The sequence below is a fragment of the Ambystoma mexicanum genome, chromosome 5p, assembly GCF_040938575.1.
Source record: "Ambystoma mexicanum isolate Mex_15411 chromosome 5p, UKY_AmexF1_1, whole genome shotgun sequence".
NCBI classification, from domain to species: Eukaryota; Metazoa; Chordata; class Amphibia; order Caudata; family Ambystomatidae; genus Ambystoma; species Ambystoma mexicanum.
In genome coordinates this window covers 970,442,509-970,463,683 of record NC_090930.1, presented here as the reverse complement: position 1 = coordinate 970,463,683, position 21,175 = coordinate 970,442,509, and the positions used below count along the sequence as shown (strand labels likewise).

The 21,175-nt window shown below is 43.3% G+C and overlaps 1 protein-coding gene across 7 annotated transcripts in view; it reads right to left on the bottom strand.

The window, feature by feature from the left end:
- Nucleotides 1–21,175, bottom strand: part of MAK (male germ cell associated kinase) — a 695,810-nt gene that overhangs the window by 494,631 nt on the left and 180,004 nt on the right. For all 7 annotated transcript variants that reach the window (XM_069613432.1, XM_069613434.1, XM_069613429.1 and 4 more), the window contains one exon: nt 4,989–5,043. In XM_069613432.1, the coding sequence (XP_069469533.1) occupies nt 4,989–5,043 (55 nt within the window). The remainder of the gene's footprint in view (nt 1–4,988; nt 5,044–21,175) is intronic.

The window sequence follows — 21,175 nt, the reverse complement described above, 5'->3', positions numbered from 1 at the left end:
CCTGGATTTTTCCGGCACAAGCTTACAGTTCTTTTTCTCTATATCAGGGCCTTCTCTGCCCAGGATCCTTTTCATGCAAAGTATCTTGATTCAGAGTGGACCGATATGCCAAAAACAACAAAACAAATAGTTCCTTCTGATAACCTTCACGTCAGGTAATTATTATTCACCTCTGGATCCCACTCAGCTGGGCTCAAAGTACTTCCAATTTAAACAGAGGCTTCCAAAGGGCAAGAACGTCTCACTGGGCCACCCTGTTTTTCTATGGCAAGTGGTGCTTCACAATATTAAAGTTCATATGCGTTCTCCTCAGATGGGTGCAAACACCAGTTTCACAATTCCCTCAGTCAGGTTCACACTTTCCACAGTTCACAATTTCTACACTGCGTCAAGGACTTTTGATTGTACAAGGGGTTTGGCTTGACCCTTGTATGACCACCTTGACACATCACTCCGGCCTTCTCTATGGCCTCTTGGTACTTGTAGTTTCACTATATTTCAGTTCAATACTTTCCTTTGTTCAGGAGAAGGGTACCAGCCAGAGACGTTCAAATGAGCACCCATGTAGCGCCGGACCATTCTTTCTCTGGCACCAAGTTCATTCACAAAAGACCTCTGTATCTTAATCTTCTTAATGTTGCCACTGCAACCTTGAGCCTAACACAGTCCGGCCCACTATCAGGTTCTTCTGACTCACCAGCTGTGGTGAACACGTTGGCCTTTCTTTTGCCGCTGGGGTCAAGGACGGTACAGCATAGCACCGCGTCTCCCCACCTTGGATATCAGTTCCATGTACTGCTGACATCCCTCACACGATTTGCCAGCTACAATTCCTGGTCATATATTTCTTTTGCCAGAAGCTTAGCAGGTCTGGGTTGAAAAGAGCAAGGGCAACTCCCTCCTTGACGTCCTTTTAGGTCTCGTCACCTTTCTCTTCTGTTTGAACTGCCGTCCTAGAATAGCTGCTTCCTCGTGCATTCAGCCTTGCTCAAAGTGTGCTCCTGTGCTCTGCCTTTAATCCCAGTGGGGAAGGGAAAGGCAGTCAGGTGTGTGTAGTTGTCGGCAATTGCCTGACTCTGCCTGACCCTTGTGTTGGGACATGTCGGGTAAACAGCTCTGGTATTAGTCCTTTGTCGCACATGGTGTGAGGAAGTGTTCAAGTTGGAAAAGGGGTAAGGGCGGATTTTCTAAGTAGCCTACTGGGCAGGATATATGATATGATAGGTAATTTATAACACGCGTAATACTCAGAGGTTTCTAAGCACAGTCCCGGGGATCGAACCTGTGTTGCTCTGTGTTGTCTTGCTTCCAAGGCCTACACATTGCCCCTGAGCTGTCCTCCCGAGACTGGGGAAAAGGGGTCATAAGGAAGGGGATACCGCATCTCACCCTTTGGTGTCCGACTTCCACTCCCCGAAAACCCCCCCCATCCAGGTGATCCCTGCACTGGTCCACCCCCAGGAACTGGAACCAATTGTGATGGCCGTGTCCTGGCCACCTGGATGACAGATCCCTGGGGAGTAGCGGGTGAGACACCTCTAGGTGTCTCACAACCCTGGGTGGAAAGGGGAAGTGTATAAAACAAAAAAGTTCAGGTTTCAGCTTGCTGCCCTCTGTACACTTGAAAACTGCTGACCTAAAAGGGAAACAGTTAATTCTGCATCTTTCCTAACTGGTCCCTTACAGTATGCCTCACACCAAAGTATTTCCTCTGGTAGGTGAATGTCTTTGCGATCAGCTGAAAGGCTCCCTTCATATTCTTTACCGAAGAAAATGCTGTATTGATTATCCAATAATCACAGTTGCATCTCTTGTCTGTGAATCTCTATTTTTAAACTTGCGTTGCAATTGGGTTTATATTGTGTAAAACAAGAGGGTGTTTCACAGCCTAGTCCCCGGGAATCCCTTACTGAGGTGGCCAGGGAAAACCATTGCTTGTGGATCCAGACCCTGGGGGTGGACAAGCGAGGGAGGATCACCTGGTGGGGGGGGGGTCCTCTGGAAGTGGGGGTGAAGCAACTGCTGGTGAGACATGGTATCCTTTTTCCTTCACCCACCTAACCCCTATCTGTGCTTATTTTATGGGAAACTACAACTCCCATAATTCCACCCCACTTCAAATTGACAACACTACTGAGCTGAGGAATGAGGCCAGGAGGATTGCCTCTACTAACTTGCAATGGCTCTGTCCTTCTAATGAGATCAGGCAGAGTCAGGCATGTAATACGAATTACATACACCTGCCACTTGTTAACAATCCCCATCAGGATAAAAGGTGGCACGCACAGGCACACCCTGAGTGAGGCTGGGTGCAAGAAGGAACAGCTCTTTCAGGGCTGATTCAAACCAGGCTATGGAAGTTAGAAGGCCAAAAGGCTTATCGGCTGCTATGGAGAACGAGAGCGAACCAGGCGAGACTTCCATCCTTTCGGGATGCTGTAAGCGATCCACGATCGAAAACGAGTGAGTCGAAAAGAAACCTTCAATGTGCTTCCAGGTGGCCCGCTACCCACCCGGGTGAATGACAGAGTTGGGAAGGAGCAGAGGAGGCGTTGGCAAACAAAAGTCTGGCCTGCGTTAAGAGCAAAGAACGCATGTAACCTGAGTTGAAGGTTGCACATGTGCCGATAAAATGCATCATGAAGAGAACAATGATTGAATGCTGAGAAAAGTATACAAAGTAACAGTAGTCCTGCGAAAACGGAATCGCACATTAGAAAGTCTCTGTGAAATGTTCTGAGTAATGGAAAGCAGAAAACAAAGGCAAGAAAGCCGCCAAGAGTGCAAAAGTAAAGAGGACATGAACTTTAAAACATGCCAGTAGTACAAAAGTAAAACTAAAAGTAGCAAGGAGCATTGGTGCTGTGAAGATTGTTGATTGTCAAATTGTTTAAAAGGAGGTTGAAGTGGTCATGCAGAGTTCTATGTAAAATCCTTGCAGTTTCGAAAGTCTTCGACAGTAAAAGAGAAAGACAGGCAGAGGGAAGCCTGTGCTAAACTGTGATGAAGTGAAGAGTTGAATGTGAAAAGAGACGATGGCTCCAGCCCGGCGGAGGGAAGCCTGTGTTTAATAGTGGCAAAGTGAAAGCTAAGAGAAGAACTGTATTTGTGGTAAGGCGGATAACGCCTACAGAATCGATTAGACTGCAAATGCTTGAAGCTGAAGCCTGAACTGTTTCATTGGACCAGCAAGCCAGCAAGCCAGAGTTTGCAAGAATGGTACAACTGTGCCATCCACCTATCCTTTTTAAGAAACTCTTGAGACCCTGTGCTTCTGAACTTGGGGAAGGAAGTTTTTACCCAAGCCATTCTGACAATACTTTTAAAACACTATTTTTCCTTTTTGTATTCCCTTTGTACATTTGTCATTTGAGAAGAAGGGCAAGGTTAAGTTTTCTTAGTATAGCCCTTTTAATTTTGACTAGACTAACTTGGACTTATTTGTTTTTTATTTTATGGTTGAGATTACTCCCATTTTAGAGTTAGGGCCAGTTAGGAATTTTACCAACCCCAGTAAACTACAAAATAAAGGTTTTCGTAACTTGAATCTATTGTGTCGGTCTACTGTTGATGCCATGCCTTCCTTACAATATATACAGTAATGCAACTATTTACAATGCACCATTAGCATTCAGTTAAATGCTGCTATTGTGCATGCTTCCAAAATCTTCTGTCTGTCTCACAATCTGAAGACTTGTCCTTCTTACCGCGCAACAGCCAGAGCTACCACGCCTCCAAAGAAAACATCCAACAAAAGACTGTCAGAGTTGAGGGAAAACCTAAGAAAATGAGAGGTACTCTGGCTTCCGCGTGGCATGCACACACATTTGCGGGTGTTTTTCTCCAAGTACCATGACAAAAATCACTCAAAGCTACAGATTTCCCAGTTTACAATGCCAGCAACGAGCATGCATGCAGGGCCCATAGGCATAATAACAGAGGGCAGAGCAGGATCTGACGGCGAGAGGATTAGCAGAAGAGAATGGTCTTGAGGTCACATTTACATTTCTCAAAGCTAGTGCAGGGTCTCAGATCCAGTGAGAGATCACTCCAAACCATTGGTGCTGTTTGGGCGAAAGAGTTCTGTGCAACAACAACCAATCTTGCCTTGGGGATAAGTAAAAGATTAGAGTTGTTAGATCGCAGTACTCTCCTCTCCAGCAACCACGCCAATTTATCTGCGAGACATCTGGGAATATCTCTATGCAGGCATTGATCTGTGATGCAGCATGTCCGAAATATTACTTTCTTCTTCACTGGAAGCCAGTGGAGATGTGGTCTAGCGATGGACACGTGGTCTCTAATTGTACTGATGGAGTTGTCTGGGGCACAACATAATATACTAAACATAATATACTAAACAACAAAAACTCCATTCAGTAAAAGTGAAGAACTTTGGAAAACGAACAGGAAAAACAATTACATTCAGTTCCTTAGGTTATTGTATTAGAAAAAAGACAATGTTGTGATCTCTTCATCGACCCTGTGTTTTTTGACATTGTAACACAAAAAAACATATTGGATTTGGGGTGTTGTGTAAAGTTCACTTGGCAATCCAGATAAGATAAGACTCATTCAACATGAATGTTTAAGTTTCTCAATGCACATTATTTTATATTATTGAACACATTTATATCAAAGTTCACAAATATAACTTAATTTCATTGTAATGCTTTGCAGTTTACAAGAGGTATTCTTCGTTATAACAGAATACCACAAGGAACAATGTTCTTGTTTTCCTGTTCCTTTTCCAAAGTCTTCACTTTTACTGAATAGTGTTTTTTTGGTTAGTATATTAATTGAGCACAAAACCCACTTCAGACTTCACTGATGTTCATAACAAAATGAGTTGGTACGGTGGTAAAGCTACAGGCATGTATTTTCAATGCTTCAAGAAGGAGAAATGAAAATAATATAAAAAAACACAAGTTTACTTCAATAGCGTATCTTATCTGCAAGAAGATTTAAAAGTAGCAGGGTCACATTACCTTGACTTCTCTCAGGTTCATACATTCATCCCAAGAATAAAACTTTCTTTTCATTCTGAAAACAAAAAAAACAGCCATGGGTCAAATTGGGAGACAAAAATGCAATCATTAATTGGTCATGAAATATAAATATTGTGCTTTCTTTTTCCAGTGCAACAGTCGTTGTATGGGCAGTAGTTTTCCTATTTTTCTAGGTGTTAAAAATGTGGACTTAGTCATTAGGGCACACATGGGAACATCTACAACTAGCCATTGTGCCACCAAAGCCAAAGGAAAAACACAATCCAGTGGGACTGAATAGCTACCACTCATTAACTGCTTCCATAGCACAATTGACTTCTTGATAAGGTTCCAATATAAACCCTGCTCAATGCACGTCCACCAGTCAATAAAAGATACAGCCCAAAAACTATTTGCTTTTTCTCATTTCACTGAAAATCTTCAACAAAACTTTTATAAAGTGTGGAGAGAGCTGGGTTTCCACAACCACACATTTTTGGTTGAAATTGGCGGAAAAACAAGCATTGACAAAGCCAACTGGTGTGGCTATATTGAATGCCACTCAGTCTCACATGACCAAACAACCACTGCATGCCCAGGGATCACCCCAAATTACAGTTACCACCATCAATACTAGTTGCAGCCTCATATAGTGGGTAATGACCTAAAATGTCACCCTCAGAATTCCGATACTCGCAATTCTGATTTGATTTTTACCCCCCTTACACCACATACATATATGTGGGGGTATGGGATATAATAGTAGTATGGGGGGATTCCAGGGGGTCTCGTCCCACAAATGTATGTGGTATAAAGGGGGTATAAAAAAAAGTCAGCATTTTCGGCCGTCGGAATTCTGGGGGTCGTAGTGATCACATAGATCCATATAGTGAGGACCTGCTATCATGTAGCATGACGGCAGGTTTATATACGCATTTGCAGTCATCACTGTAACGTCAGATCTAGACTTATGTGCCAGTTGTAGACTTCATATAGGCAGATGCAGTTCATATGCCAAACACATACTTTGTATGTTAAGTACAGCATCCCATGATTATGATATGTATTTAGTTGTATATCGCATGCCACAAGTACAATGTTACTGAGCATAAAAAAGACTATTGATCAACAACAAGACAAAAGGGGGATGTGGAGGGGAGGAAAAATCATATGCAGAGATAAACGCTTAGTGGGTATGTTCATCAAACTTGATCGAATAGCCAGGTCTTTAAGAGTTTTCTGAATTGTCCCAGGGCAGAGCTTAATGGCTGAAATTGGGAGGGGGGGGGGGGATTACACTAGGTAGGGGTCCATACCAAGAATCCCCTGTATCCTCAGTCAGTGTATCTGACATGCGAAACCTTAGGAGTAATTTATCAGCCCTGACTCCCATACCATGCCAGCTTTAGTCACCAATGCCTAGGCAACCCCTACAGAGGAGAATAAGTGTCCTGAGCTAATGGACAATCGCCTCCCCTGCACACAACATGTACTGACAAAGTAGTCAGTCAAATCTTAAGATTTCTGGAGTTGCTTTCCGTTGATTAGGTCAAGGCAGTGTGATCATCTGAAGTTAATGGCAATATTTTGTTTCCATTACATCATAATTTAATGATCACATTTTAAATATGTGAAATTCATACAATATGTGTAAATATCACCAATCACATTAAAAAGAGCTTGACGTGTTTCGGGAAATACAACCCTTCACCAAAAGCAAAATGTTCATTTAGTTCATGAATTGTATCAATCTTCTAGCTTCAACTCTACAAAGTAAATAAAAAAGAACCCACAAGTGATATTTTTAGAAAACAGTTAATCTTGTAATTAACTGACAATGTTTATAAAAGTGTCACCTTGTTAGAAGTCACAAGATGGTCCTCCAAGTACACCAGTATGATTCTTATGGACTATCACGTCGGGTAACGAAAACAATTGTCTGCGTCATGTTTTCAACTCTGAGGGGAGTATTAAGTAGTAATAAGTTAAGTGTCAAAATTGGCTGCATGTCAAGGTAATAGATATAGTCAATGATATAACGGAGGGACATACCTCTATTCTGTAGTCTCAGTGTATTCGTGAGTAATCTCAGTTGATCATGGTTTATACCAAAATATACTGCAGCTCACTTAATAAAAATGCCTGCACATGGGAGGAACAGTATTGAGGAAGCGTTCTTGGAAAAATGAAGTAGACTTTCCAGTCCTTGGCTGCCAAGCTATTCAACCATCTGCTGGCCATGGACACAGATCCTAACATGCAGGTCTACTTATCCCAGAATCCGGACCATCGATGAGTTTAGGGGAAGGGATGCAATAGCTGCTGAATATCCGACTCATTCAGACCAGGCAGAAGGAGGGCAGCCACTAGAAAGGGGAATGACTGTCTCCCTCCTTCTGCATTCCCACATTGTCATAGAAACTATTTCATTGAATGAGGCACAATGAACAACCAATGTAGATAAATGCACCATCTGCTGGCATCATAGATAAGCTATTCCATATATCAGGACAGTGTTATTACTATTTTCTTCTTTTTTCGAACCCAACAGCTATGGCTGTCCTTGGCCCGACTTTAAAAAGAAAAGGCGTGGTATGAAGTTTACCCCCGCTACCCAAAGAAATGATTTGACTTGGCGTGACCGTTTTCAAATTGCAGTCATTTCCATTTCAGATACAGAAGGCAGAGCAACACTCACAATAAGAGTAGGTTAGCAGAGACATCGTCAAAAACTAGCTCTGGCACTCGAGCTCAACTCTTTGACAAGATGTAAACGGAATTTTATTGTAGAATATCCATTTATACACTCAACACATTGGAACTTTGACGTTAACGTGGGGATCCCACAAAGTCTATATGGTTGAATAGACTGTGGGGAAAAAAATGGCTGCTACAATACTCAAAGGGTGCGTACATTGGAGATGGATGTGAACTTGCTTCACAATTAGGTACTTTTTAATTTTGTCTTTTAAAACATTTGTTAAACTACTATTGAAAACTGTTTATAATACTAGTAAAGCATTTCACTAGGGTCTCTGCAGCCTAAAAACGGAGAGGCATTCATGTCCTATGCATTTGTCTGTGTGTGATACTCTATCCGTCCTGTTTATTTCAGCCAACTTCACTTTCCAAGTTTCCAATCACAGGAATTGGCCTATACGTTCAGGCATTTAAAGTGATGTTGGTTAGGATTTGCAGAATGACACCGGGCGACTTGGCAGCTAGTTTTAGCCCATGTAATAACTGTTTCTTCCAGTCCTTATTGGACTACATAGACTCAGATGTAGATCCGTAATCCATTATTATTTGTCTCCTAGAAAATCTTTAATTTGGTTGCGGTACACCAGTAGTTCGATGCCCAGGCCAGCCAATAAGAAAAATGTTCTTTGAGGAGAAAAGTGAGTAATGCAAAATATAGTTACTGTTATCTAAACTGGGAATTTAAATTTCCTAATTTCTAACTTTACCATAATTGTTTCAATCAATGTTTCTGCTGTGTCAAATGACTGAATAGAATTGCAAGGGATGGGGTTGTATAGGAGTGATAGCCAACGCTACAAACGTTCCCACAACTTGGTCCGGCGCAATTTGCAGTGGATTCTGATTTGCAGTATGGCCATAATTACCCATTTTCAAAGAATCCAATAGGACTCCATGTGGTTTTTCGGTGCTATAGCGCCTGCGGTAATTGTGCCGAAAACGGGCAGAAAGCTGGTGGTAAATCTCCAGCTTTCTACCCAAACTCGGGTTTAAGTAATAGTGTTACTGCTGCATTTTTGCCACTCTGCCAAACCCCTGATGAGGCCCTAACTGCACCTCCTGCCTTAGAAGGTCAGATTTCAATAATTTTATCTCTCTTGCAACTATTTTTAAAAAGTGATCAGATCACTACAACACCATCTTTGAACCGCTATTCTGGTACGATTGCTGGCACAGAAGACAAGCCAAGCTACCTCCTCAGAGGTATTCTCCCTTTTCTCACTTTCCCCCAGAAGCTCACTGTCTCGAGGGCTCTGGTTCTCTCCAGGCAGGACTACCGCAACACCCTCTTTCTCAATCGGCCTAACTCTACTCTTCGCCCCCTTCAACTAATCAAGAACAGGACTGCGAGACCTATCCTTGGCTTCAAACCCAGGGACTGCATCTCTCCAGCAATAAAATCTCTGCACTGGCTCCCCGGTGGCCGCAAGGATCAAGTTCAAGACCCTTTGTATCGTCCACAAAGCCCTCTGGGGCAGCGGCCCACACTATATCCAACTCTCTCTGCCTAAATACCTTCCTTCTAGAGGCCTTTGTTGAGCTACCTCGACCTCCGAGGGTCAGGTGCTTCTCCAAGCCGAGGGTGGGGGGTAGATATATTTCCTCTGCAGGTGCCTCCCTCTGGAACGGCCTCCCTGCCCCTCTCAAACTTGAGCCGGACCACCTGAAGATGCAGAACCTGCTTAAGACCTTTTATGCCTCTGCCCTCTTCCTTGCTAACCTTCCTGTCGGCCTGCCCTGACTGGAGGCCGGGTACCCTCAGTCTCACAGGTACCTGGCCCCTCCATGACCAATCTTCCTGCACTGTCTCCGGGCCTACTGTGAACTTAGGGGTTGTAACTGTAACTGCCTACTGACCCCTGTCTACCATGCACTTAGCCAGAGCAGCACTGCCCTGGTTGCACGTACTCAGAGCCATGGTGCCCTGACTGCATTAAGTTCCCCCTCTCCCCTGCACTTCCCCCTCTCCCTTTTCCCTTGCACCTTTGTTGTCACACTTTAACGATCAGAATGACACAAGGCTTAGTAAGATCGCTTGTCTTGTCTTCCCTTTGTCTCCCCCTTCCTTGTCTTGTGGCACCTAGAAACACTTGTGTACAGGCGCTTTATAAATACCAAATCATATCATATACCATATCATGCTCTGCAAGCTTCCTCTGTTCCCCAGTTCCCACTTAGTGGACAGATTTGACTGCATTCAGGTTTCACGAGGGTTGGTGAAGTCTTATTTGATGCTTTGGGGAAATACTGTTACAGAACCACACTTCACAGTCACTTCATGGCTGCATATCTCTCTACCACAATGCTGTCCGATCTGTACTACGGGAGTCCCTTAAACAGATAAATCCTATTAGGGTTGCTAAGTGACAAGTCCCTCTATGCACTCAAGAAGAATGGAGTAAACCCAGATTTCCTCCCCTGGGCCCTGAATCATTTAGTAGTAGGCAGTGATAAGCCCCCCCCCCAATGGTCACCCCATACCCTAATGTAAGATTCAGGAAGGGAACTTTGTCACATGCCCCCTGTCTTCCAGGCTCCTCATTGAGGAGCATATAACCATTGTTTTCAAGATAGATTTTCTGGGCGCCAATGCTCAAAATACCAGGGCCCCTCCCAGGTCATTCATGTTTTCCCAATCCAGTAGTTAGCGGTTTCTCTGGGAGATTGTTCTCATCAGAATTCCCAGACTGGTTCGCTCTTCTGGAACCATCTCTCAAACTGTTCAAGATTCACCCAAATTATGGCTTCTTGGTTAACCCAGCCATAAGGGTCACCTGCACATTGAAATGCTTTGTTTTGGTATGGAACTAATGACGGGCCTTATGGTATACCTCCTGGTCTCAGTTTACGCAGGTAACTGCCACCAGCTTTCCAGGTAGAAGCTGCTCAGGGTGACTCAGGGGAAATCCTACGGTAGGGCTAGGATTTCCTAAGTCAAAAAGGCCTCGGACTGACTGCCCTTCTAGCTCCAGAGGCATGTAGCATTTGCCCTCACCTCTGCCTTGGACCAGCAGGTCTCGATCAACAGGATTTTCTGGGTCTTCATAGGAATCTGTGGCTATCACCATTCTTGCACTTCATCAGCATGTTCCACGGGCATCCCTGTGGGGGAAGCCTGGGTTTGGCAGCTTCTGGCAATATGCCACATGAGTAACACTTTACTGGAGACCGGTTTAATGCTGAGGTAACTTTGGTCTGAACTGGGTTTAAAAGATGGCACTGGACCCAACTTGGGAAGTGCAGTTGTCACAACTAGATTTCTATGGGTGGATGGTAGTGAAGGAGGTCTACTGACCATGGTCTGTAATCCTTTTGGCTTTCACTGCTGGGCCCTTTAAAAACCCACAGGGGTATGAATGTACCTGCAGAGTGGGTTGGGCAGTCGACTTACTGTGTGCAGTCGATTGGCAGGCAATGAGCCTAGAAACTATTCAATGACCAGTTCATCCTTTACTTACTCCAGTGTTAGCTTCCAAAGCTACCTCCCTCGGATATTTGAAATCCTATATTCTATTTGTCAGAGTGTCTTGTGGAAACAGACACTACGTACAGTTGCTGTTGGCGGTATCCTTGTCAAGCCATATGTGCTCCAGTATCCTGTCTCAAAGAGTCTTAGAGCATCTGCCCATCAACATGAAGTACCTCGAGTACAACTCGAGGGTGTCATCAGAGGTCGAAGTGGGTGGGAGTGGTCGGAAGCGGTGCTCCTGTACGTTTTATTTTTAAGTTTTACTGTTCCTATACTTTTATTTTAAAAAGAAACCGTTCTGGAATGGTTTAGTTATAAAATAAAAGTGTAGGAAGAAGTTGAAGCTTGCACTTCAGTGCATAGCACTGAACAGTCCCTTAAACAGCAGGTGTGTTTGTTTGGGGGTTTGGTTTGAGCATGGGAGGGGGCGTGGTGATGGGGTTTGTGGGGAGTGTGGCAGGCCGGCAGGGAACATAGTTCCACTACTTCTTTTCATACACTTCGACCACTGGGTGTCATGTGAAAATAGGCAGCAACTATTGTTCCCCACTATGTGTCTCACACTTGGCTGCTGCTAACCATTCCAAATTGTGCAGGAATTTCCAGAACAATTCTTTGTAGCAGGGCTTTCTGAAGAACTGGGTGTCGGGTGGGCTGCGCTATACCAGTATTCAGTTGTGTTAAAGGATAGTTCCGGGACTTTTTTTTTATTGTTCCTATGGTTCGGCCATGTGTTTTTAAGCATAAATCGGTAGATCGTAGAAAACTTTCCTATGGACCTTACCCGACTTTTCGTCCATTAACGCACTCGAAAACATCCGCCATTTTATGATAATCCTATCATTTCCCCCCATCGCCCTGGCTCACCTGCTTTTGCGGCACTAAATCAAATCCCCCGCCCCTGAGCCCGACATCAGCAGACGCGTACCGCCCATTTCCCAACGCCAAAGCACGTTTCGTGTCAACAATCGCTGCGCCTCAGCTAATGAAGTGTCGCCATGGAAATGGCAGGCCGCCTCTTTCCTCTATAAGCATAAACACACCGTTTCACAACACACAGCAGCAGATTTTCGAATCCATTCCTCTCTCTGTGTTACTTTGAGTATTCTGTGACTCGTTTCTGTGCTCTGGTCAGCTACCTTCGCCGCTTCTAGGCCTTGTGAACACCTGTACCATCTCTGTAAATTATTTTACTTTCTTTACCACACAATGGCTACAATAATGCCGTATATGTACGAGCCCGAGTACACCGAGGAAGAACTACTGGAAAGGCAAGCACGCGAAAACGATGGGGATTCGGACGGCAGTTGGGAGGACCAGTCAACAGATGAAGAGCCTGGACCATGTCGCATGGACGGCGTCTCCACCAGGTGCACGTGCAATCGGTGCGAGCTAATGCCAACTGAGGAGGAGAACTGCTGCTGCCGTGAAAATTCCGGGTGCTTGGCCTACATTTCGGAAGGCGAGCCAAGTCCGCAATGCATCACCGAGCTGCCAGAGTTCAGGGAAGCCTGCCTCTCACGGACCGTGTTGAGGATGATGATGGTGCTTATGCACGAACTTCGCGGCACTGTTCGTCCGCGTAATCCGAGTAACGAGTAAGTATACTCTGGTTGTGATGTCAGTGATGCCACTACTATGTCATGGTCGTCTCCCACATATAAAATTACATCTACATATCATTCGAATGCATGTAAATTGGTTCCATATTGTGCATTTTCTAGATAGAATTTTTTTCAAAGCAGAATGACATTTTTTACCTGAATCGACAGTGATAAGAAAGTTTTGTCATTTTAATACAGTTTGCATGTTTCATTTTCACAGGTGGTACAGGCTGGTGGCCTATCGTTGCTTCACTTGGTGGCTTCACGGGAGGCTCGGACACCGCGTTCGGAGAGTAATACCTGCCTGTGCGGTACTTGCCATTAGACAACATTTCCCCAGCGACAGTGGACAATACAGCGGATTTTCCCTGGGTGTGCTGCAACCGGAACTTTACAATGTGTAATGTTTATTATTTATGTTCAATAAAAAATTGTCGGCTGCAGGTAAAAAAAAAGATATGCAAGGTATTTCACAGTGGTCCAAGTCAATCAGCAACCATCTTTGGTGGAGCTCAAAAACATGTGGAGGGTCGTTGGAAATTCTACTGGAAAAATGGCGGTCAGTAATGCTACACTGTACAAACGTTCACCGCTGGAACACAAACCAACATTTCCACAATTGTGAACATGGCCATTTGTCCACAGAGGAGGCACGGAAGAAGAAGTGGTTGATTCCTTCATCACCCACTCACAAAGCTATTGAAAAGATTGTATTTGATAAAACTATAACAAAAGCTTTGAGGGGACTCTCGGAATTCTGCCACACAGGAGATTTGGAGGTGTTCCACAATATGTGCCTAAAGTACAGGCCAAAACGATTGCATTTTGGCATGGAGGGCATGATAAATCGGACTCTTCTAGCGGTCTTGGCACATAACCATAATGTTGGCCGTCAACAAAGTAGGACGACCGGAACTTTAGGGACGCTTCGCTACAATAAGGCCTTCACTAAAAGAAGTAAACAATGGGTGATCAAACCAGTGTTTGAGGATATGCAATATGAGTTTATTGAGAGACTTATTGTTGACGTCCTAGATAGGCACATAAATGGAGTTGTGAACGAACCTGTGCAGGGGACAACTGCATTGCCACCCAACATTGCCTCTGTTCCATGTCCACCTAAAGAAGAGCTCATTGAGAAATACACATCACGGTTTAAATGATTGTAATTTGATTGTCTGTTCTCTCGAGTCTCCTCATGTCGCAGGCCCATTGAATATGTGTATCTATGTAATGTGTAAATAAAAGTGATTGCTCAGTGTACATGCAATGTGTCTATCCAACCTTGTTCATTTGCGCATTAAATTAAACCAAACAGTAATATAAATCATTTTTCAAAAAATATAGAATGTCTCCGTATTTATGGTTCTGTGGGGCTGCAAAGCACGCAGACAAAATGCAAAGATGGAGTGTAAATTTCAAGTCCTGTGAGATGGCCTTACACTGAATGTAGCTAACTAGGAATGTGTGCTCGTTCAAAGTGAAGGTCAGCTGCTTTGATTTTTTCTCGGGTGCCAGAATGGCCCACGACTCAGTAGAAGGTTCTATTGTTATTTGACCTTGACAGGCCGGGACCACGTGAAACGATAATGAATATAATTTCAGAAACGAAAGCCATTTCATGTTCGTTCATTAGAAGAAATAACGTCGGCATAGAAGGAGTGGTATTTCGGGGCTGCCCTACGCACAGACACAATGGAAAATGCAAATATAATGTAAGTAACTCTTTAGATGAGTTTATACCGCAATTTAATTACTATACAGTAGCTTTAAAGACGGGTTAAGTTGTACTTGTTTGTTCTATGTGGCATATTGTTTTGTACCGCGCACTATCTTGGGGAGAACCATCTCCTTTTACGGAAGCACCTCAAAACCTTCCTCTTTGCTTCTGCTTTCTCTCTCCCTCTCCCCGGCTACAACTGGTCCACTGTCTGCGACCTCGGTCCTGGGCCCTTCCACTCTCCACCTGCACTCCCTGTCAACCCCTGCACTGGGGGACTGTCTCAGTATCCTACAGCCCCCCCTTGACGTATAAAACCCAGTTGCACTGTCCTAGCTATGAAATAATTTCCCGACCTAATATATAAAATGAATAATTTTAATAAAGATCTGATGGTGAGACTAATTTCATTTTTTTCAAACAGGTACATCATCCATTATTGTCTGTGTCACGAGTACCAGACACCGGCGGATGGCTTCTATAATCGCCAATTGCTTCTCCGCGTGAACAACGTTAGCACCCTGACCATTTTGTGGGACGATCGCCAAGTACAAGTATGCCCTTACGCGGTACTAACGGCTAGATGCAACATACAGACCGTTGTGGTGGCCTAGTGCCTCGTTGTTGGAACAGCCATGCGATTATCAGTGCGACCGAAGAGCTTATTTTATCGTAAAACAACACCCTGTGTACTGCACACGAACATCGCTTGCCTCAAGACGAAATATTTTGGATCGAGAGCAAATAAAAATTCATTGATCTAAGACCCTGTGTACAGCAAAGGAACATCGTGTGCCTCGAAACGAACTTTTTGGAACGTGAGCAAATAAAAATGCAAATCGCTGAATATTCTCAAAACATTTGATGTCAAATAAATGTACTTTACCAAATTTACAATCTTGCGGTTTAATTTAAAAGTACAGTTTCATATTCCCAATTGTGGCGCGCTGTGTTGTGTGAGCTCATCTGTGTTGATTTCCTGGTTCTGTGTGGAGTCGCGTAGAAGACGCCTGGGCGCGTTTGCCTACGCAGCACAGTCACGTCACGGATAGAGGCGGGGAATATGAATGTTTTGATCAAGTCTGTTTCAGGGGCGGGGGATTTGATTTAGTGCCGCAAAAGCAGGTGAGCCAGGGCGATGGGGGGAAATGATAGGATTATCATAAAATGGCGGATGTTTTCGAGTGCGTTAATGGACGAAAAGTCGGGTAAGGTCCATAGGAAAGTTTTCTACGATCTACCGATTTATGCTTAAAAACACATGGCCGAACCATAGGAACAATAAAAAAAAAATCCCGGAGCTACCCTTTAAGACCACTAAAAGACCTGTCAGCTATTTTGTAATGTCACCCACTGGGTTGTTCTGTCTCCAGTTCAGGTTCGACAGGCTCCAAAAGTGGTGTACGTGGGTACAGGCTAGTTGTTCTGCTGGAAGAAAGAATTCCTTCATTTCCCAATCATCGGAGAAGCTCTGCTGACCTTCTTCCCCTTTAGAGTTCTCACTGGACCATTTACAGGTTAATGTTGATGGTTTATGCGTCACCTGCTAAGGCAGAAACAGTGAGCAGTCTTGGGGTTAATTCTTGTGGCTCGGAAAACTGAAGGACCATACCACCGAAGGGGATTCATGGAGGGGCATTGGTGATTTAAGCTTTGCCAAGATGTACATTGCACAGAGAAACTGGATCCACAGTCTCTCCTGCATTCAAAGTCCCTTGGATCCATCTCATCTATCTCGGCTATGGGGAAACAATCATCTGGGCTGTAACCGTTCTGATGGTACTTAAGGATTGGTCCCATATACCTGAAGCATTGCTTGCGGTACAACAATACTAGTGGCTGCTACATGTAGGGCACTGGGAGAGCAAAGTGACCATTGAATTTGTGATTTGATTCACAGACAAGACCGTCTCTCTCTAAATTGAACCCCAAGACACTAGGTCACTGCAGCTAGCTTATAAATCGGGTCTGTCGCTCACTCTGTGTTTCTCCTGCTGTTTAAGCTAGCCTTCGAGTCACCCTCTCTATGTATTTTCATGCCGGCCTCTTCTTTCATTACTGTATGTTTCTCTGCTTGCCTCTCTCATGCAGTTTGTCTCCAATTGCCAATGCCGGTCTGGATCTGCCTCTGTTTATTTGCCTATCTCCTCTTCTTGCTGGATCATTCTCCAAAAAGGTTCAGCTCGTTGGCGATAATGGCGGCAATTGCATGATACCCTGGGGTGCAGAAGACACTGACATTTTCTGGTGGGGTTTCAAGGCATAGCTGGAGTATGTTGCTAATGGAAGGACACACTCCAACACATACAAAATGCCATTGAGCTTCAGAAGACCAAGCGACAGTGCAACTGTTTGTAACTACTTTATGTACTCAAAACTGCACTTGAGTTCCTCCACCCAACCCATAACGTTTGGAATATTAAAACTGTTCTCATGTATGCAGATAATGACCATCATATGCAGATGAGGGAGATACCATCTTCTTTGTAAATATGAACACAGCAATTTAAACCAAAACAGTGAGCCGTTCAGTCTACAAACCTTCTGTCCTCCAAACACACCTCCTCTTGGACCTTCACAACCATAAGTGTATGTCAATTGACAAGGCAGCAAGAGGATAGCCTTTATTTCAGATGCTGCTTTAGGGACGGTTTACCCACGACTCTGGGACAAGACAGCAACCAAAAAGAACAGCCCATGAATTCTTCCTGCATCTTTCTCGCTGTAGGAGGTGGGGGGTTTATCCACCTAGACCACTGCTCTTCCTCGATTCCCTTAGATGCCTAATGAGATTTCCCAAAGGCTGAACAAATATGTTAACTATGGCTCCCTTTCAAGCCTTTTATCCTAAATCTCTGCTCCAATCATTGTGTTTCGAAATCTTTCAGGAATACATTGAGACAGAAGGCTGCGCAGCTTATACTTCTCAGAAAGCAGCAGGGTTGTTGTGCAGTCCAGTTATTTAGAGTTATAGTGGTCTGTTAGCTGTCAGAAAATACAGGGCATAGTTTTTTTAGATCAAATCAAGCGATACAAAAAAGGCACGTTACAGGGAGGCAAAACAAGTCAGATTCCAAGGAGTGCAAGCAGGAGATACATCAATTTGGGACAATCAAGGGGCAGAAGGGGGAGTGGAAACATGAGGAAACCGAAGTCCAAGCAGACCAAGAGCTGGCATACTAACGAGAGCGGGGTCGAGAAAGCAATTGGGGACACAGAATCATTAAGTTTGGTTGTCAATTTATCAGACAAAATCCTCACACTGGTAGAGGTAAAAGTGTTAAATAAAGGTTTATCATTTGCACCAAATATTGGGACTGATTTTGTGAATTTTCAAATAGATCTTTTAAAATTTACTCGAAAATAAAAGTTAAAAAATTCTTTGCTACACAGATCAAACGGTTTATCCCGCCGAAAACAATAGAATCACCCAGTACACACACGATTAAAGATACAGAAAATATTAACATGCTTTTGTCTCTATCCTCAGAAAAAGACCAACCTATTAGTGAAACTAGATGAGATCTGGGTATTCAAACCCTTTCTTTGCCAATTCCTGAACTTAAGATCAAATCGAAATTCATACCATCTCTGGCGAATGATAATATCATAGATACCTTTCAGCGAGCAGTCACTCATGGTATACATCAACATTTGGATAGTGCAAATTGCAAACATAAAAATCATCTTTATGATAATCTCACACGAAAGGAATGGCAAGTTCTGAGATCTTTCAAATTAGACAATTCGATTGTAATCCGTGAAGCTGATAAAATTCAATAACACAATATTACCTCCTTTAACTACTACATAGAAATGGGTAACAAACATTTGAATACTCCAGGTTGTTATCGTTCTTTGCCCAATAATCCATCTAAAACAATCGTTAAAGAACTACATCAGATGGTTGATTGCTGGCATAAAAGGGTACCTTGACGGATGATGAGAGCTTATTTCTCAAGATATCACATCCCATAATGCCTATAATGTACTTTTTACCTAAAATACATAAGGACTATGACCGGTTACCGGATGTCCGGCCTATAATGAGTGGCATAGGTTGGGTGACTGAGGGCCTTTCACAATATATAGACAATATTCTCAAGGAACATGTTTTGCTAATGCCTTCCTTTATTAAGGATAGTACACACGTACTACAAATATAAATGGACACGACATGGAATGTAGATTTTCTTTTGGTTACTATGGATGTCACGGCTTTGTATACTTCCATTAGTCAAGAATTAGCTCTACAGACAATTGTTTTTGTTTTTCAAGATGTGTCTGCATCTTACTGACTACAGATTGACATGTTGAAGGAGTTCCTAAGGTTTACTTTAAATAACAACGTTTTTTTTATTTAATGATATATACTATTCCCAGGTGAAGGGTGTAGTAATGGGGGCCAAATTTGCGCCCTCATTGGCTAATTTATTAATGAGCTACTTTGAAAATAAGCATGTGTACGGTACAGACAAATTCAAAGTCAATGTGATATTATGGAAAATATTTATCGATGACATTTTGATGATATGGAAGGGAACTGATACAGATTTATCCCGTTTTATTGAATATTTGAATATCAACAATTTTGGCAAACTAACAACTCAATACAGTATCAACACAATCAATTTTCTTGACCTAACCATCTACATAGAAATGGTAAAATTGAGACTAAAACATTTAGAAAACCGACAGAAGTGAACTCCACACTACATGCAGAGAGCTGTCATAAAAAAACAGTCATTACCAACATACCAGTAGGAGAATATTTTAGGGCACGCCGCAACTGTTCTACTGAAGAGACATTCAGGCAAGAATGTGATCTGCTGTCAAAAAGATTTGCCAAGAGAGGATATAGTCATAAGGTAATTACCAAAGCTTATCAGAAGGTTAAGGCCAAATCCAGGATGGATTATGTTAAGTGAACATACTTCTGATGACCACAAGGTATCTTCACGTCAACTGAGTATTATAACTCGATATAATAGAGAGGCAGGTTTACTGTACAACATTGTCAAAAGACATTGGAACATATTGCATCTTGATAGAGATATTGCTCCCCATCTGCATGACCAACCCTCTTTCACCTATACTGAAGCTCCTAACTTAATGAACCAACTTTGCCCATCAATGGTGTCTAATCATAGTCCAAAAGGTTCAGATTGGTTGAAGCCCTTGAAAGGCTTCGCAAAATGTGGTACTTGCAGTATGTGCCGTTGTGCACTTCCAGAATGTTCCGAATTTCATAATGATTCAGGCATAAAAGTATATATTTTACTTGGTTATGATCTAATATTGAGGTCTCAGCGCAAGACAGCACTATATTTGCCATGTTTACTATGTGTGTGTTGGTTTAGGGAGACCGCACATGCTGAAATTTGCAGCTAACAGACCACTATAACTCTAAATAACTGGACTAGCGCACTTCGCACTGTTATTCCCTGTAATACTTTTCCTATCTCTGGGATATGCCCCCAATAAGCAGTCTTTCGGGGTCCATTCATACCATACTATCCCGGCTCTCCTGCAGGCCTGTTCTATACGGGCCCAGAATCTTTGTACATGTATACAACTCCAGAACATGTGCATGAGATCTGCCTCAGCCATGCCACACTAGGGGCATAAGGACTGCAAGTTGTTGAATTTGGCAATCCTATGTGGTGTCATATAGGTTCGGTATAAGACGTTTATTTGGAGTAGTCTAAATCGAGAATTTCTTAATATCAGTTCCCATTCCCTCATTTATCTCCCTTCCCAGGTAAGGGTTTCATTTCAAATTGAAGATCAAGGTGGATTTTACTCAAAGCCTTCCTCCATGCTGTCACTGTTCTTATGCAGTTAGGGGGCAGACCCAATGAACCTGTGGCTCTGTGGCACCCTTGTGCCTCACAGCACGAGTGCAGCATGTGAAAGAGGTGTGCCGAGTAGCCTAAAAGACCCAGCCATGCAGCATACCTTCCTCGTTCCCTCTCGTATGTAACATTGGTTTTGGGCATAGGGTAGAGCTGTATGCCACCCTCTACCCAAATAAAACCCAGCCAGGTGAACCAATCTTATTAGGTTGCACCATCAAACCTGGCATCAACCTGTTTAAAAGAAAGGTACAGAAGAGCTTGGTTGAGGTATGAACTGAGACCTACATTGCAGTTTTACCACATTGCAATCTTGGTGGAACTGAGCCATAGGAGGCTTTACAATACCTTAATATAATAACGGTTGAATTGGCACAAACATATGATTTGTGGGCTGCAACGCCAACAAGAAAGCTTCATCCTGAATTGCAGAGAAAATGTGGAGGTAAATCGGCTTTCCTGATGTTCTCTGCAACTGCGGTTTAAGCCTTGTTTTTGGCATTGCGACTCACAATCATAAATTGGGGCCAATTCACCCTTTATAGCATCTTGTCCAATGCCTAGCAAACGCATTTCAGATTTGTATGTTAAACTGGTCGGTTAAAATGCATTCTGCTCAATGGGTATCTGTAATTCCAGAGGCAAGGGCAATGAGCCGTCACTGTGTTAGAACCGGAACTCTTGGAATGGCAAAATGCAGGTTTCAAACCTGTACTTTGTATACCCAGATGGTATTTTGAAACACCTCTATCTAGAATTCCGTCACAATTTATAATTTA